A 19864-nucleotide genomic window follows, 5' to 3' on the forward strand; every position below is an offset into this window, starting at 1 on the left:
ATTAACAGATTTCAAAGATACACTCAAATATCTTCTACTTATTGTCCTCTCCTCCCAAAATAATCTTCAATTAGGACTGGCAAGTATTGTGGTCAGATATAGAATGGTCCCCTGAAGAGCTCATGTAGAATGTTCAAAATTGATGTGATTAAGTCATGAGAGTTGCAATCTTATCAGTGCATAAATCCTTTGTGATGAATTTACTAGGTGTCAGCCTAGGAGGTCGGGGGTGGCTGAAGAAGGTGGGTCCCTGGGGTATGGCCTTGATGATTGTGATCTCTCTCTGGCTTCCTGCCTCCATGATGTCAACGCAGAGCCTTACTCTCTCCCTCTCTGCTTCCTGCCACCAAGCCCTGAGATAGATAAGGGAGAAGGAATGGAAATAAGGCATTAGAGAGAAGGAAAAATTCCGGAAGAAGTTCTAAGAATAACTATTTATTTTTTGGCAGTACTGGGGATGGAACCCAGGGGCATTCTACCTCTGATCTATACCGTCAGTCCTATTTTTTATTCTTTATTTTGAAACAGGGTCTCACTGAGTTGCAGAGGGCCTCACTAAGTAGCTGAGGCTGTCCAGGACTCATGATCCTCCAGTCTCAGCCTCTCCCAAATGCTGGGATTACAAGCGTGCGCCATTACGCCCAGCTAGAATAAAAATACTTAAGGAATACAAACTGATTAAGAAAAGATGCAAGTTTAATTACTAAGGCTAATAATATAACCAAATTTTTTTGTGTATATTACTCCCTAATTACTAGGCTACTTCTGTATATACATACTTTACAGGTATTTATTTTTATTTATTTATTTTTGTGGTACTGGGGGTGGAACCCAGGGGCTTTCTACCTTCGGGCTATACTCCCAGACCTATAAAATACTTTATTCAGAAACAGGGTCTCACTAAGTTGCTGAGAGCCTCACTAAGTAGCTGCAACTGGCTTCGAACCTGTGTGATCCTCCTGTCTCAGCCTCCCAAGCGCTGGGATTACAAGTGTGCGCCACCACGCCTGGCTTACTTTACAGGTATTTAAACAAACACATTTCTGTGAACAAAATCAAACTCAAGAGGTGTGTGTGTGATCTAAATGCTGCAAGTTGGACCAGATGCCAAGAATATAAGGTCATATGTGATAGCAGCAGGACTTTTGCTTTTTCCTGCCCCAGATGACAACCATCTAATGCAGTGGAAATATAAGTGAGTTTGCTAAAAACACACTTCCTAAGGCCTTAAAGTTATGGAATTCCTTTAAATTCCTGCAAGTGTCTGGAACTCTAGAATAGTTAATAGTCACTTATTTTCAAGGTTGTGAAAAAAATTCAGTACTTAAAAGTTAGCCTTAACTGAAACTAGCCTGTGTTCCGATGAATCCAGTTATATTAGCTGATGAAGCCTGCACAGGCTATTTCTTTTTTCATGGCTACTTAATTAATATCACTAACTAAAATTCCGCATTTTTTTTAACCTCTAAAAAAAGAGAAATGAAATGTGGGAAAATTGCTTTGAGAAAATTAAAGGGAACATGATAAATAGGAACAAAAAGTGATTTGTCATATGGTATAACTTACCCATCAGATTTTCTTTCAATACTGTAAAGGCATATTGAACAGTCTGCTCTAAATACTATTACCATGTCCCGGAAGACACTAAGCAATAATGTTTCTGCTTGTGTCTTGGTGACATGAGCAAAAGCATTGTCCAGATTTGATGTTCTTAAGTATACTCTGAGCTATAGAAAAAAAAAAAAAAAAAAAAAAGGTAATCAGAAAAACAAGATGGATAAATACTTTAAAACTATTTTTAATTTACTGACTTTTTCTTAAGTAACAAGTATTAAAAAAAACTTATCTAAGCTTTAACAATGAACAGATTATGTTTATATTTTGGCAGACTAGGCTTATTTAACAAATAACCCAAAGATGAAGTTATCAAAACTGTGAATGTAATACTATGAAACATTCCTTTAGACCTACATATTAAGACTTATATAATGAGGCCAGCAGTTTCCCCAAGCAATACATTGGTAAACCTATTTTTAAGAATAATTATTCTTGAAGCTGGGCATGGTTGCACACACCTGCTATCCCAGTATTTGGGGAGGCTTAGATGGGAGGATTGTGGTTTGTGGACGGCATCAGCTACTTAGCAACTCAGTGAGACCCTGTTTCAAAAGTAAAAAAGACTAAAAAATAGGGCTGGGAGTGTAGCTTGGAGGTACAAAGCCCCTGGTTCCCCACCCCCAAAGTAATTCTTGCTGGATGTTGTGGTACACAGACCTATAATCCTAGTATTTGGGAGGCTAAGAAAAGAGGATCACAGGTTCGAGGACAGCCTGGGCAATTAGTGAGACTCTCAGAAACCTAGCAAGACTCTATCTCAAAAACAAAAAAATAAAAAGGCTGAAGTTGTGTCACAGAGGTAGAAAGCCTCACAAACATCTTATAATTTTTTGCTTTTCCTATTTTTTATTATCAAACTGTATAGAGAATATCTAACAGCTAAAATACTTTAAAAAGATATTTTGATGTCCCAATGATTACTTAAAACTTTAAAAAACCCAGCAATTCCTGCTGGGCGTGGTGGTGCACGCTTGTAATCCCCGCGCTTGGGAGGCGGAGACAGGAGGATCGTGCAGGTTCGAAGCCAGCCGCGCTGTCTTAAGAGACACTGTTTCCAAATAAAAAAGTATAAAATAGGTCTGGGAGTGTAGCCCAGAGGTAGAAGGGCTTTCAGGAACCCCAGTACCACCAAAAAACAAAACAACAAAAACAACCACCCACCCCCAGCAATTCCATTAGCTAGAATATACTAAATTATTGAAAAAATGAAAATGTTTGGCTTAGTTTTCAAGAGATCATTTTATACATAAAATTAAATAATTTTTATTAGGCCTAAAATATAAAGATCTATTATTAATGATAGAGAAAAACAAATTTACCTCTTCTTGACGGTCACTTATGTTATAACACGCAAGGACCATAAAATCATTCCACCAGGCTAAGCCACCAGTCACAATCATATTTTGTTCCTTAAAAGAAAATTTACAAAACATATTTATCTTAATATTACTAGAAATTGTAAGAAATATAAAATATTTTTAAGAAATTAAATTTCTGCTTACTTGCCCTTTAAATATTACTCCAGCGCCATTATTAATAATGGTTCATATCCTATCTTTAAAAGTAAGTATTTCTGAATCCACATGTGGTGATGCACACCTATAACCCATATTTGGGAAGCTGAGATGGATCACAAGTTGGAGGCCAGCCTCAGCAATTTAGGGAGACCCTTGGCAACACAGCGAGACTCTTATTTTAAAGTAAAAAAAAAAAAAATGAGGGCTAGAGGTGTAGCCTGGAGGTAGAATGCTCTTGGGTTCAATCCCCAGTACAAAAATACATCCATCCATCCATACATGCATACATACATTTCTGTAAGGAAGTAAAGATCTCATTCAAAGTAACTGAGTACTATATCAAAAAAACCTCTGTTTAAATTCTGGCTTTATCAATCATCAGAGAAGTGAATTCTAGTTTCTCTTTTCAGTGGTGTACAAATATTGTCCTTGAGAGTTGTTATGATGATGAATAAGATATTACGCATGAAAGCACCTTAAAATATTTCCTTCTCTTTTCCTCTAATTTGATTCTTGTAAAATCTAATTGAATGCATATATGCATGTATAGATATGCTTCCAAATATGTACCTCACATACAGCTAAGAATGGAATGACCTCAAATTTTGTGAGAATTTCTCATCAAATCTGATGAATTCAATCTTGAAGGAAAAATTAAATCCTCAAGTTTAAAGAATTACTGTTATTGACCGCAACAAAAACAATAAAATAAACTCAACTAGTTTAATATAAGAACTTGATCAAATTATCAAGTGCTTTATCAAAATCAGCTCATGGAAAACATCAGTTCATAGATATTACTTTTCTTATATATAATTTTCTTTTAAAAAGTAAATAACAGTTTACTGTAGTTATTTCATATTATAGTTCTCTTATTACTTTCAGGAATTGGTTTTTAATTTAAAAAAGACTAACCTGAGTAATGTTTCCAAAAAGTTTCCATTTTTTGGTGAGTAAAGAGTAATGTGCAAAACCAAACTTGCCAACCACTGCAATATTCTGTCCAAGTTTATCAATAGCCGAAAACTATTTAAAAAAAAAAAAGTAAGAACTCTTTAGAAACCTATATACTTTATTAGGTATAAAGTGCTTAATATTCTGTTAGGTAAACAGACAATAATGCTTACAAAATGAATTAAAAATAAAATGCTAAATTAAAAATGCAAATATTTATAGGTAAATCTGACATTAATATAGATGTAAATATACTAACAATGTATAATAGATCAGGTATTAAATTTTTACTTTTACCAATAAACCCAATGAAGGGCTCAATGCCAGAATGCCTCTTGCAACTATCCAATAAAGTTAACACTAACAAGGTAACAACTTACCCGTATAGGCCAATTGCTCTCTAGATAGGTGCTGGAAATCTATGGAAAACAGCACATCAGTTTGTAAGACTCACTAAATATATTTAAGTACTTAAATATATTCAAACCCAAAGCATTAACCTATCACAATATGCAATTCAGCTTCCAAATAGTGGCTATTATTAGAAGAATACTTGGAATTTAGCATTTATATATGAGTCAATATTTCACATCTTAAGTCTGAATCATTCCAAGTTTCCAGACATCAGGATTTCCTCTTTTCCTGGTCTGAAATGTTAAACTCAATAAAAACAGACTAACAACAGATTTTTAGAGAAGCATATATGAGGGCAGTCATAAATTGTACATATGAAATCTTCTGGTTTGCTAATGTGAACCATCCCCAAATGACCTTATCTAGTAAAATTATAGCTTCACTAAGAGTTTTGTTACTTGAATAGAAATATTTTGATTACTATGGACAACCACTGGTTAGTCTATCTCTACACAAACTTTTGTAAACAGGTAAGAGTGTGTTTAAGCTACTATTATTCTATCAGAGTGTTCAAATTACTCATTTACAAGAGCTTTGTATATGTACGTATGTGTGGTACTAGGGATTGAACCCAGAGGGATTCTACCACTGAGCTATACACCTATCCCTTTTTATTTAGAATGGTCTTGCTGAGTTGTGGAGGTTGGCCTCAAACCTATGATCCTCCTGTCTCAGTCTCCAAAGTACTAAGATTACAAATGTGTACCACCATGCCCAGCTTATAAAAAGTCTTAGAAGAGATATTAAGTCTTTATCTGCAATATCAATGGCAAATACACTTAACCATGTTATCTTTCTTAATCTTTGTACATGGTGTTTTTGTTAACAAAATTTTTAAACTTAAGGAATCCTTTGTGGGGTATCAATGTGGATTAAGTAAATTCTAGCTCTACCAAAACTGATTTCTATGTAAGCTTATTGGTTGAATAGCTTTCATGAGGACTTGGTGAGTGTGAATCAACAGAATATCAGAACAAAGGAAGAGTCTTCTGCTCCTGCAATAAGAAAAGCTTCAGTTTATCAAATTTATTTTAATTTTACTCAAGAAAAATAGTCAGATATTTATGAAAAGAAAGCCAAATTAAAAAGTCATGTAAAGTGCAATCAAGTCCAATAAAATTATTTGAGTAATGAGAAGACAAAAATCAAGTAAAAGCAATATGCTAAAAACATCTGTAGTAGCTCTGATAAAATTCATAAAATTATTTGTTAAATTTATTATTTGGTGAATCAATTTAAAATACAACTAAATGAAATAGCTTTTAGTACATTAGGAAGTTCTTAAGCCCTAGTACTGATTTGTGCAAGGCTACCTTATGGAATCAAAGATATTAAGTGACATAATGGATGTTTGAAGAATATTAAACTTGAATCTTAAGAGATATGCTACACTATTCAGGACAATTAAAAATTCACTATGAGAGGCAAGATTTGTTTAGAATAATAGTAAAGTTGAAGCAATAACTGAATGGTGAAATTAATTATTTTTCTTTTTCTTAAATTAAGGATAATAGTTACTTGAAGGAGAATGTAACAAATGTACTCAAGTAAAAAAGTGATCCTGTTACACCTCTCCCTCTCCCCCTCTCCCTCCTCCCTCCCTCCCTCCCTCTCTCTCTCTCTCTCTCTCTCTCTCTCTCTCACACACACACACACACCTACCCAAACTTTGGTGTTTCACTAGTACTTGTGAAACATGGGACAGGGTAATGTAGGAGCTGAGAGCTCACTGCAAAGTGGACTCCTTTAATAAAAAGAGCTTCTAATTGGGGGAATCAAAGTTAAATTTTTCCAATGGTCACACTGTAAAATATATATTTCTTTTATTATGCAAATAGCTATTAAGTACCATAGCTTATTTACAAAACTCAAGCTATAAACTTCAAATGAAAAGTTACTTTTCATGCAGTTTTTTGGCTAAAGATGTCATAAAATATAGACAAAATAAAAAACTTGTATTTTCTGTAGAAGGTCACCTTTCTTGAGCTATGAGTCATTTGAACTCTGAACTAAACAATACTAGGAGTGAGAGATGGTGAAGTAAGGAAAAAGAGCAGCTGATAAATAATGAAGAAACTCAGGACACAAATAGCATACTCAGGGCACAAAAGTCATGCCACATCACAGGATTACTAAGTGTTAAGGTTCAGAAAAACACTCTAGCCTTCTTGCTGAAGGATTTCCCAATCTCTCTTAACATGAATCTACTATAAAGATCTTTTTAAGAGCCATTCTGCTAAAGCCTTGTCTCTTGCCTCAACTAGTTTTGTCTAACTAGTGAGAGATGGTGGGACCAACTGTACTAGCAGATTGAGTCTGTGCTAAATACCATACCTGGAATACTAGATTTAAACTGACAACAAATCATTTTTAAGTGAAAGTCTTTCAAATCTACTGCTAACATCCTTATAGTGTCTGTAGGTATTTATCTACCATATTTTGTGAAAGTTATTATTTCCAAATAGTCAGGTTAGCTATAAAACAAATAACTTCAGAATACTAAATAATAATGATTAATGCACCATTCAGAAATGTTTATATTATACAAAATTTTGAGGATTAAAATAAACGCGCCGGTTGTGGTGGTGCATACTTGTAATCCCAGCATTCAGGAGGTGGAGACAGGAAGATCGTGGTTTGTGGACAGCCTCAGCTACTTAGCGGGGCCCTTTACAACTCAGTGAGACTCTGTTTCAAAAAGACTAAAAAATAGCTTGGAGGTACAATGCCCCTGGATTCCATCCCCAGTACCGCAAAAAAAGAAAAAAAGAAAATAAAAGCTCAATATAAGAAAATAGCTGAAAACTAGGTTTTTAAAATTTTCACATTGTGATGCCCCATTACTTTCTAAATTTGTACCTTTAAAAGCCAAAAAAAAAAAACCCAAAAAAACAACCCACCCAGGCTTGGTGGTATACACCTGTAATCCTAGTACTTGGGAGGCTGATATAGGAGGATCGCAGGTTCACAGCTAGCTTCAGCAACTTAGTGAGGCTCTCCACAACTTAGTGAGATGCTGTTTCAAAATAAAATAAAAAATAAGGTTTGAGGTATAGCTCGGAGGTAGAACGCCCCTGGGTTCAAGCCCTAGTATTGCAAAATAAATGTATGAATGAAAGAATGAATAAACAAATAATCTTTACTAGCAGCTACTAACCCTGCTTCTGGCAAGTATGTATTTGCTTTGATTTAGTTAAAGAAAAAGCAACAGAGGATCTTCTAATCTGTAAATAAGGAGTATCTGGTAGAAGGCCCTAAACAAAAAATCCAGTACTCTAGACAAGGAACAGAAAGAGCAAAAGTAGCCGGAACTCATTAGATGAACTCTAAGCTACACAAGAAGCATACAATGTATAAATCACAGAAACAAATCCACTTTGATGGGAGATGTGGTTTTATCCTAGAAAAGAGGTATGTTGAAAGGCAATACTAAACCAGGCACTTATCTTTCTTCAGAGAGTCATTATTACTGGCTAGAGAGCCTGTAAGGTAAAGCTCTAGCATTATATAGATACTATAAAATACCCTACTGAAAGAACGATACCACTCTGCATTGAATCACATGGCTGGGATGTTAGCCAACAAAGTACAGAGCAAGTAAAAATATGGCCACACAGGCAAATTCTAAGTTTTAGTTCAAGGTAAGTAGTATATTGTATGATCCAACATTTAGTATCTATGTTTGAAAATACATTAGATTTGTTACTTTAAGGCAGATGACTGAGGATAGGTCTGCCACTACTCTGCTGTGAACTTGAGCAAGTCACATAACTTTACTGAGCTTCAGCTTTCTTATGTATAAAATCCAGTTGGTTTATAAGATTTCTAAGGTCCTTCCAGCTCTAAAAATTCTATGAGTCTTATAATTTGTTTTGGGAGTATAACTTTGGTATTTTCAAGGAACTTGAAAAACCTAGGTAAACTTAGGCTTAAAACATTTATCTTTCTAAGAATCTTCTACTTGGAAACAGGGTCTCTTAGGCCAGCAAGGCTGGCTTCAAACCAGTGTGTCTCCACCTCCCAAGCACGGGGATTACAAGTGTGCGCCACCATGCCCAGCTCTAAGTATCTTTAGCTATTTAATAAACATAATGACAGAAAAATCTTGATAGTACCTAATGTCCTGAAATTAGTGTTATATATTTCTTTTATGGAATGTTCCAAAGATGGCTAAGAATCACTGAATTTTTGAGCTGGAAGGAAATTCAATTTTGTTATTGCCTGATGGATTTTTGAGTTCCAGACCTACCTTCTTTGATCCTCTGCTCTACTTGGCTCTCTGGTAACACAGACCTGGCTAGGCAGAACTGGCATTGACGCTAGGTCAGTGTAGAATGAATAGTTCAAAGTATGGGGAAATGAAAATAGCAGAGAAATGGCTATAGGAGAGAAGGGAGCAGTGGAAAATTTTAGTCAAGGAAGTAGCTAATGCAGTTTTATTTAAAAATTGTTAACTAATTATAAAATGGTATGTACACTGAGTCTATGAATTTATTAATGTAATTTAAATATATTTTCTTTTAGTACATACGAGATGTTATTGTAGGAGATATTCCTCCTTCAAACCTTTTACATAATGACCATTTTTCTGTCTTTCATTATTTCCACTCAAAGTCAAATGAAAATAACATGAACGCTGAAGTAAGCTAGATAAGTAGAGAGTAGAAGGCAAAGAATTATTAAAATAGACATTGACTAAACTAATTTAGGAGTATGCTCTGATGCATTTTAGTATCAAAGAAAAAAGAAAGTACTCAGGACTTTAAAATTATGTAAGTTTCTCCTAAGAAACTTAAATTTATTAATTTTCCTGAATAAATTTTAACTGGTATCAAAATTCACGATTTATTTCTCAGTTAAATGCCAATTTATCATAATTACTAAAAATATTACTAATTTAAAAGTGGCATCAGGCCAGATGTGGTGGTGCATGCACATAATCCCAGTACTTGGGAGGCTCAGACAAGAGTATCACAGGATTGAGACTGGTCTCAGCAACTTGACTAGACTCAGTTTCAAAACAAAAAATACAAAGGGCTGAGAGCGTTGCTCAGAGGTAGAATGCCCCTGGATTCAATCTTTAGTATGGGGGAGGGAGTGGTATCATAATGAGTGAAGTATTTGCAATAAGATTAAATGATAATAAAATTATTAACAATAAAGTTCTAGAATAATCACAAGTTTACAATCTTGGTCCACCTGTCAAGTGATTAACCTCAATGTGGCCCCATTAGGACTACAAGATCAGGTGCACAGGGTACTAGTCAATATTGCCACTTTCCATGAAATGACTACTCTTTTGTCTACACAAATTTATAGTTATATTATACAAAAAAGAACCTGAGAGTACTAAACATCTCATTTTCAATGAAGGGGCAAAATAGCTTCTATTTCTTGACACTAATAGATTTAAAGAAGGCGAGGATACACTGTATGTGGAAAGAACGAAGACAAGAGGACAAGAACACACAAAAACAGAAGAGACATGACTAAAAGGCTAAAATGATTCTTAGTTTTTTTTTAAAAATAGATGAAATACTTAAAAATCTTACCAAGGACTGAATCACTATTAATCAACAAATGTATACTAACCTGTACAACATGCCAATGACGATGTCCAAGTAAAGTGCTTAAACCTTGAGACTCTAAACCTCCATCTGCAAATGGGCTCTTTTCCCTGTTGGCCTTATGCTCAGAATGTGCTGAAGAGCTCCTGGGATTCTGGGTCTGTGAGGCCTCTCCACAGTTCAAGTACAAACGATCCTCTCCTTGAAGCAACACCTGTTCTTGGTTACTCTAGAAAGGGAGAGAGGAAGAAAAGGGCTAAGGAGAAAGGCAAATAAAAATCACCTGCCGGGTGTGATGGTGCACGCTCGTAATTCCCGTGCTTGGGAGGCTTAGACAGGAGGATCGCGCAGATTCGAAGCCAGCTTCAGCTACTTAGTAATGCTCTCAGCAATTTAGTGAGACCCCGTTTCCAAATGAAATATAAAATAGGTCTGGAAGTATAGCCCAGAGGTAGAAAGCCCCTGGTTCCACCTCCAGTAACACCAAAAATAAAATAAAAAATAAAAATCACCTAACAAGCTGGGTGTGGTGGCACATGCTTTTAATCCCAGTACTTGGGAGGCTGAGACTGAAGAATTGCACAGGTTTGAAGACAGCCTCAGCTACTTAGTGAAACCCTGTTTTCAGATAAAATATAAAAACAGGTCTGGGAGTATAGCCCAGAGAAACCCCTGGGGTCTATCCCCAGTACCACAAAATAAATACATAAACAAACAAAGAAACAAATAAAAATCACCCAACATTAGGTAGGGAAAATTAAGAAACAATGAGTTAGTTTTATTGTAGAAAATGTACTATATATCTCAATACTAATTTTCTTCACAGAGGACAAAGACTAGAAAATTATCTCAACATTCCTATATTTAGAGAGAATAGGCAATGTTTTAATGATTTTTTTCCCAGTATAAACAAAATCTTTGTTAAAGTCTGTTTCATCACAAATGTCTGTATGTGCTCGAATTTACAAATTATTTAGCAGTATCTTTCATTACTAGTCCAAAACAGCAATTCTATGAGAGATTTTTGCATCTGAAAAATAGAATGTAACAACTTATTATTTAGTTTACAAATTAAGATCAGGAACAGGGTTAACGAAGATAGCAACTGAGAAAAGCAGTGTTTATGAGTCCTGCTAACACTCGATCTCTATTGCCACAAAATAAGCACTTTTTCAAAGCCAGAAAACACTACGAGCAGAGGAATAAAAACTGTAAACACAAGGGACAAAGAAAAAGAAGACTAGAAGAACAACCAGAGACTAGAAAAGAAACCAGCCTGCTTGCAGCGGCGGCCGCCATGCTGGCACCATCTTGCCTCACAGCAGCACCAGGCTCCAGAGAGGAAAGATAAACAAGGAGCTGAAGTGAGCAGCTGCGGATCATTCAGGTGTAATTCATCAGTTCTTTCAGCCCAAAGAACGTCTAAAAATCCCAGTGGCCAAGCTCATCACGCCTTTCAGGGACTCAGAACGGAGCTCAAAACCAGAAAAGAAATACGCCAGTCTTACGGCCAAGGGCATGGCAGCGGCACGATATTGCCAGCAGCAGTGAGTTCACCACACCCATGACAGTTCCAGATCAGTGCGCACAATAACCGTAAGTGAAATTGTGGCCCCTAAAGGAGAAATCCCAGCACTGCACCCCCAGGGATTTGCACAGCTTTGATAATTCCTGGGTCTGAGATTTTGCAGTCCAACCTAGTGAAGGAGTAGTGGTGGCAAAGATACCACACCCTAGTCACAGCTCCCTATGGGAAAACGCCCAGCTCAGCACCCCCACGGTATTGCGCAGCCTCGATGAACTCCCTTGGTCTGAGACTTTGTGATACGACCCAGTGAAGGAGTAGTGGTGGCTGAGATTACCACAAACTCAAGACCCAGAGCACCCTAAGTGAAGAACAAAATCATGGCATTCCCAAGAAGATGGAAAGATCTGGAGAACATTATGTTAAGTGAGACCAGCCAAGCACAGAAAGGGAAGGGACATACGTTTTCTCTAATATGCCCAAACTAGGGAGAATTGGGGATACCAGAAGGACTCCAGATAATGGAGGGGAAATCTGAGCAAAGCTAGAATGGAAGGATAGGAGATGAAGAAGGCTAAGGTTGATTAATGGAGGAGCTATATCCGAATATATGCAAAAGTATGAATATAGCATGGTTAACCTGGACACTCATTGTTGGGAGGGGGGAAGGGGAGTTGGGATTGGGGGGAGAGGGCACCAAGAACAGTCTAAATGTATACCATTTTCAAAATGTTTCATTTTTAAATAAAAGTAAAAAAAGAAAAAAAAGAAAAAAGAAACAGTGTTAACTGGATGCTGGAGGATCTTCTAAACCATGGGGGAGAAAGAAGAGAAGCCTAAGTCTTTGGTTGGGTTTAGAAAACTTCAATAATCATTTAATGAATACATGGTTAATGCCAGGAGCTGTGCAAATTTCTAATGATATTTAGATAAGTAAGACAGTTTCTGCTTTTAGTAATTATGCCCTGCTTTTCAATTAGAAGGCCAGTGTTCTCAAAGGTTGGTATAGTCTTAAATTTTCAAATAACTGTGGCTTCTACTCCCTCACATTTCTATTTTTGTCCAAATGATGTCTGGACATAAAGCTCAAGGGTGCTTTAGGATTATTTGGGTTGGGGAGGGCAAGAAGAAATACTATGTTCTTGTTTTTTCTGGGGATCATTAATTTCAACTGCACTAATGGCATTTGAGATCCAGGCTATTTTAACATTATTTGTACATTTTAATTAAGTTGTTGTACCAAACAGCTTTAAAAAGCCACTGGTGATAGGTATATATCTTAATATACACTCCTAACATGAAATCTATACTATTATTATATATGACTAATGTATAATAATACTAATATATATTTTTTCAGATTGATAAGCATGGGGTGCTTGTAATTTGAGGCAATGTTTCCCAAAGCAGAGTTATATTTTCTTCATGATTTTGCTTAAAAGCCAATAGTTGAATAACATGGGAAAACTGCTTGTTATATTCCAACTCCTAGATTTTCATGATGCACACAAACATATAGGAAATTCTGAAGATTTACAATAAATAAATCTCTATGTCTTTGTTATAAAACCTTTATTTCACACTGAATAAAAATAGAACTTTAAAAAGAAGTCCAGTGGAACTGCTACTACTGAAGTAGTGTCTGATAGAACATACTTTGGGAAAAAATATTCAGATTAAGAATTAATTATTGCTGGGAGTGGTAGCGCACGCTTGTAATCCCCGTGCTTGGGAGGCGGCAGAGACAGGAGGATTGCACAGGTTCGGAGCCAGTCTTGCTGGCTTCAGAGACTGTTTCCAATAAATAAATAAATAAATAAATTTAAAAAATTAAATTAAAAAAATAAAAATAGGTCTGGGAGTGTAGCCCAGAGGTAGAAGGGTTTCCAGGAACCCCAGTACTATCACCACCAAAAAAAAAAAAAAAAAAAAGATTAAAATTATCCAATACATACAACACATAAATATCTCTTTCCCATAAACCTCTTGTAACTCTATTTTAAAAAGACATTTGTCTCTATCTTCTATTTCATTGGTCTTCAAGTCTGTTTTTGTGCCAATATCATGCTATTTTTGCTAATTTAGAAAGGGACTGAGAGGGAGGTGGGGAGAGGAAAAGAAGGCTTGATGATGGAAACAGTTCAAATAATGCTATGTCAGCTGGGTGTGGTGGCGCACGTTTGCAATCCCCACACTTGGGAGGCAGAGACAGGAGGATCACGTAGGTTCGAAGCCAGCCGTGCTGGCTTAAGAGACCCTGTTTCCAAATCTAAAAAAACATATAAAAATAGGTCTGGGAGTGTAGCCCAGAGGTAGAATGGCTTCTGTACCACCAAAACAAACAAACAAACAAACAAACCAAACAAACAAAAGCAAAAAACAAAACAAAAAAACCCAAATAATGCTATGTCCACATATGAAGGTATCACTACCAATCTCACTAACTTGTACAGGGGTGGGGAGAGGTGTGAGGTGGGATCTGGAGGTAATCATACCAAGCACGGTGTGCATATATGTTTACATATTGAACCTCACTATGATACATAATTATAATGCACCAATAAAAGTATGTTGAAGCCGGGCGTGGTGGCACACGCTTGTAATCCCAGCATTTGGGAGGCTGAGACAGGAAGATCATGGTTCACGGACAGTCTCAGCTACTCAGTGAGGCCCTCTGTAACTTAGTGAGACTCTGTTTCAAAATAAAGAATAAAAAATAGGGCAGGGGGTGTATAGCTCATAGGTTGAATGCCCTGGATTTCATCCCCAGACCCCTCCTCCAAAAAAACCAAAAAAGTATGTTGAAAAAAAAACAAAAAATCAAACAAAACATAAATATTCAGAAATAAGATTTTGATATAAATTTAATAAGAAATATAAGAATCACAGAAAGTACACAAAATAAGGTAATATGACAATTTTAAGAGTATCTTCAGTGTCTGTGGGTCATAAAGAAGGATCTGAAATTCTTATATGAAAGACACTAAAGAAATCTGAATTTTAAATACACTTACCATACAAGGATTTACGGTGAGTACACTCTTGATAAATTGAAATAGCAGAATGCTGGGCTGTTTAACTATACTCTTGATGTCAGACTCAATTTCAGTGTGCTGAGAACCAAATCCACTGATTACCCATAAGTGATAGCCTTCTGCACCCCAGCTCTTGGAGAGAGGAACAAGAAAAAAAAAGTCAAAGCAATTAAAGTTCTTGTTATCCTTTCCTAATTTCAGTCAATATCTGGTTTCTCAAGGTATAAAATTTCTTCCTCTATGAAATGAGAATGTTCAAATACATTTTGACAGGCTCATTCAGTTTTAATAGTCTATAACTAGATTCCATTACAGGCAAGTTATTTCCAGTCCATGAACCAAGAAAATGGTAATGAGGTAGGGGGTCAGTCCACTAACTCTTGCAAAATTTCAAAAGCTTAACAAGTTTTATGTTTTCTCAAACCTGCATAATCTAATTAAAATGCTTGGATTTTTAGTTTGAGGCTGAAATTTCAACTTAGTGAGGCTGGTAACACAGGTAGTTACTTGCCACTCTGAAGCATTGACCAATAGTTATAGAAATAATTGATCAAAAAACTTATGGATAAAATACGGATATGGTAAGAGATATCAAAGGGCTTTTAGTGGTGAAAAGCAACCATGATGGTTTTAACTCCTGGAGAAACCCTAGATAAGAAAATGCCTTCCAACATAGAGCAAAAGGGATGGGTAGTAATAAGATTCATAACAACAATTTAACAAGGATAATACTGAGACAGACTATGTAGAAAGAAAATGGCTTTATGTGAAAATAGCTCATTGTTTTCAATAGAAAGTTGAAAACAGGTAATAAGTACTATTAAAACAGAGAATTAGAGTCTTGATGTATATTGTAAAGTTTTAAAATATGCTTAAGTAATGAACAAATACATGCTCTCCAGGAAAAATACCCAATGAACATTTAACTTTATGTTAAAAAGGTTCACTTTATGTTAGAAAGGAAGGAAGCCATCAGCAGTGTGTGCCAGTAAGCTATAAAAGAAAGGGAAGTATGCTTTGAAAAACTGCCTCATCTACTCATCTGAACAGTCATTATTTTCACAAAGATGATAGGAATTGTTTGACTTACCTGAACATAATGCAAACACTGAAAAATCAGGCAACAATCCCAATTTAAAAAGAAAAGCAAAACTTTTATTAAGGAAATAAGTATATAAGAAAGAATATTCTGGGACTAAAATAGGCTTGTGATTTTTATCAGACCAAGGTGACATTAAAGTTCTTTATATTATGCCAGTTTTTTATAGAAAGTACTTACCATAGAGTTGATCTTAAGAGGATCTTTTTTGGTACCATCAGACCTATAACTGAAACAACAGAAACTTAATTTGAAAGAGTCTTCCAATTACCTATAGTACACATAATATTTAGTTTTAAAAATCAAATTAGTTCTTCAAAACAGAAATACATTATAAATGTCTTAATGTATGAAATAAAAAACTGCAGGCTAATATACCCAGGCATATCATTCAGCTGTATTTTTCTAGGTTCAAAATACTTCTTAATAGCATCATGTAATTTGGGGATGTGTGTTCATTTCATTAGGACTGTGGTTCAGGAAGTATATAAAAAGGACAGATATAACCCATTTTTATTAACCCACTGGGCTAACCTATATTAACCCAATTGGATAATGTACCTTTCGACTCCCTAATCGTTATTTATGAACAAGGCTTATAATTCTTAATCAATGATAAGCTATGTAAAGGCAGAACCATGTCTGATTCAGCTTTAAATCTAACATTAAGGCCATATAAAATAGGTGCTCAATAAATAAGTACATTTTTTCCCCAGAGCTGGGAATTAATAAGTGCATTTTTATTGAATAAACTGTCCATTTTAAAGGAAATGGATGTTTGAAGAATCAGTACACTCTAAATAAATTAATTCTTAACCTTACAAATGTTTTGGAGTAAGAATCAAATAAGGCAAAAGGGCAGTTCTATGATCCAGGGTTTCTGTTTAGGGAAATTCAGGGAAATAATAAGTATAGGCAGGAAATCTAATGGTAGATAATCAAGCTATTTTATCTATAATTTGTCTTTACTGACTTACGCAAAATCTCCTCCAAGTGTACAAATCAGCTGGGCTCCAAATACACTCCATAAAGAAAGCCCTCCATATTCCCAGGTCACTATTACAACACTATTGTCAGGAGACCACCTTATCAATTTAACAGCTCCTGTTTTGTTCCAAATGTCTGTTAAGAAATAGTGAGAAGAGTTAAAAATGAAGGACTGCATCAGAAATATTACTTTTTATCATCTATACCTTCAAATCTATATAAGCAGAAAGGCATGACTGCTTCACACAATGAGATGAATTCTTCTCATGCAGGGTTTTTAAAAATATCAGTCTTGGCTTGACCTAATCAGAACAAATTCAGTGCAGAAGTGACTTAAAAGAAATAAATGCTGTTTCTGACCACTACTAGGCTTGAGTAATTACTACTGGGTAATCTTCAAAGTCTTTGGTTTTGTGCAAATCGGCTTCTATAAAAATGTGGGTAAGCCAGGTGTGGTGGCGCACGTTTGTAATCCCTGCGCTTGGGAGGCAGAGACAGGAGGATGGCGCAGGTTCGAAGCCAGCCGCGCGTGCTGGTTTAGGAGACCCTGTTTCCAAATAAAAATGTAAAAATAGGTCTGGGAGTGTAGCCCGGAGGTAGAAGGGCTTCCAGGAACCCCAGTACCACAAAAAAAAAAAAAAAAAAAAAAAAAAAGTGGGTAAGCGCCGGGTGTGGTGGTGCATGCTTGTAATTCCCGCGCTTGGGAGGTGGAGACAGGAGGATCACACAGGTCTGAAGCCAGCCTTGCTGGCTTAGGAGACACTGTTTCCACATAAAAATGTATAAAATAGGTCTGGGAGTGTAGCCCGGAGGTAGAAGGGCTTCCAGGAACTCCAGTACCACCAAAAAAAAAAAAAAAGTGGGTAAGGTTGCAGCAAAAACTGTAGTTAAAAAAAATACATGCAGGCCTTAAAATAGGCTATACTGTAAGAATGATAAAACTGTGAGGACCAAATATTTATTTCTAGCAACACAACAAATAATAACTTAAATGTCTCTCTAAGATGCCAAACAAAATATTAAATACCTTTAAAACAACCAAAAATACTGGGAGAATATATTTATCTGCTAAACTTGGGAAACCAAATATTTATTTCTAGCAACACAACAAATAATAACTTAAATGTCTCTCTAAGATGCCAAACAAAATATTAAATACCTTTAAAACAACCAAAAATACTGGGAGAATATATTTATCTGCTAAACTTGGGAAACCCTGACTACCACCTTTGATGACTCACAGCATGTGAGGGACAAGAGAAAAAGTTCAGAGATTACCTAATGGAGGGAATCTAACAAAAGATACCTATGTAAAAACAGGGACTATAAAAGACTACATCCCTAGTATTTAGGCAAATGAGAAAAAAGACTATCATTTAAAAAGAAAAGAAATATCAAGTAACATTTCCATGTTTCATCTAAGGTACTGAACAGAAACTAAAGCTTCCCTGATACTCTACTTCACCATGATTTTTAATTTGTGCAATTAGTGTGGTTCAAAAATAATCTCAAAGAGAACATAATGCAAAAGGTTCCAGATTGTTGTAGTACCCTAAAGTAACCAGCAGAAATAAAAAGTCCCTTCTGGAAGAAGTCACCTGCAATCTGGATCTCTAAGCATTCACACAAATAACTTTCAAGGAAAATAATCAGCTCTCAGTAAAAAAAAAAAATCCTAAAATACATGAACAAAAGAGTAAGAACTCAAAGACCAAGTCATAACAGAAACAGACTTAGGAAGTCATGCTCTTTATAGCTAAATAAATAAAAGATTGAGACAAATAATGAGATGCATATAGACTAGAAAAAAACTAAACCTTCTAGAAATAAAAAATAATTCAAATTAAAAACTCAACAAACAGAGTTAGCAGCATATTAGCCATAAATGAACAGAGCATTAGTGAACCTAAAGATAGATATGGAAAAATTTTCTACAACAGTCTAGAGAAACAAATTTAAAAATTTTAAAGTGAGATTGAGAAGCACATAAAAAAGTATGAAATGTATCTAATTAGAGTTCTAGAAAATGAGATCAAAGGAGAGACAATATTTATTAGTTTGAGAAACTTTCTAGAATGAATGAAAGATATGAATCCTCAGATCTACCAAGTCTGACTTTCAAATAGGATTTAAAACAACAAAATCCTTCACTATCCATATCATAGTTAAACTGCAGAATACAAAAGACATAGAGAAGATGTTAAAAATAGCTAGTGAGAAAAAGGTTAATTTGAAAAGGAAATACAACTTGACTGGCGACTTCCCAATCATGGCAATGGAAACCTCAATGACAATGGAACGTCTTCAGTGTATACAAAGAAAACAACGGTCAATCTAAGACTGTATATTGTAAACTATAATTAAACCACAGGGGTTAAACAAACCATTTAAGACCAAAATAAACATAAGTAGTAGAGTTTATAATCACAAAAACTTCACTGAAATTCCAAAAGATGTACTCACCAGGATACTGTTTTGCAGTCAACTCGAGTTTATGAGACAGAAGCATGGCTCCAGTGGTGTTGTCTATTGTAAAAACCTGCACAGAACCACTGTGGAAACAAAAAACATGTACTGAAAAAAGACAAACATGAACAGAAAAACTATTGCTGGTATGAATGTAAAGTAGAACAAAACCATTTTGTAAGTAATTTGAAGTCCTCTAATTAATTTGAACAAAAGCATATATGAATTCTAGCAGTTTCATTTCTAGACATATCCCAGAAATTCTTACTGAATGTTTTATCAGGAGACATTGCAATATCACTGTACTGTGTATAATTGCAAAAAAGATAAACAACCTGAATGTATAGCAACATAAGAAAGGGAAAATAAACTGGCATAGTCATATAGTACTAACGCCATATAGCACTAAAATAATGAACTTTAGCCACATGCATTAATACGGAAAAACACATACACTCTCTCCCCAGTCAAAATATAGTAGTTAAACACACTTGTGGTAAAAACAGAGCAGGGAGATAAAGTACATGAATTTCAGATTAGTGATTACCCAAGAGGAAAAGGAGAATATCAATAAAGGGCAAACAAAGGGTATCATCAGCACTAACAACATGCAGTTTCCTAGGCTGGATTGTACAGAATGTCATTTTACCATTTTTTTCATGACTTCTATATGTCCATCTGTG

At 35.4% G+C, this 19864-nt stretch overlaps 1 protein-coding gene across 2 annotated transcripts in view; it reads right to left on the reverse strand.

The window, feature by feature from the left end:
• Window positions 1-19864, reverse strand: part of RIC1 (RIC1 homolog, RAB6A GEF complex partner 1) — a gene marked incomplete at both ends in the record, with an annotated part of 122331 nt that overhangs the window by 19301 nt on the left and 83166 nt on the right. The window contains 9 exons of one of the 2 annotated variants that reach the window (XM_080708837.1): window positions 1567-1727; window positions 2937-3026; window positions 4050-4160; window positions 4469-4507; window positions 10095-10298; window positions 14609-14761; window positions 15909-15957; window positions 16706-16850; window positions 19179-19267. In XM_080708837.1, the coding sequence (XP_080564963.1) occupies window positions 1567-1727; window positions 2937-3026; window positions 4050-4160; window positions 4469-4507; window positions 10095-10298; window positions 14609-14761; window positions 15909-15957; window positions 16706-16850; window positions 19179-19267 (1041 nt within the window). The remainder of the gene's footprint in view (window positions 1-1566; window positions 1728-2936; window positions 3027-4049; window positions 4161-4468; window positions 4508-10094; window positions 10299-14608; window positions 14762-15908; window positions 15958-16705; window positions 16851-19178; window positions 19268-19864) is intronic. The other variant, XM_080708838.1, reaches the window with a different exon arrangement.

Source organism: Muscardinus avellanarius (assembly GCF_963383645.1).
Source record: "Muscardinus avellanarius genome assembly, chromosome: 13".
Taxonomy (NCBI): Eukaryota; Metazoa; Chordata; class Mammalia; order Rodentia; family Gliridae; genus Muscardinus; species Muscardinus avellanarius.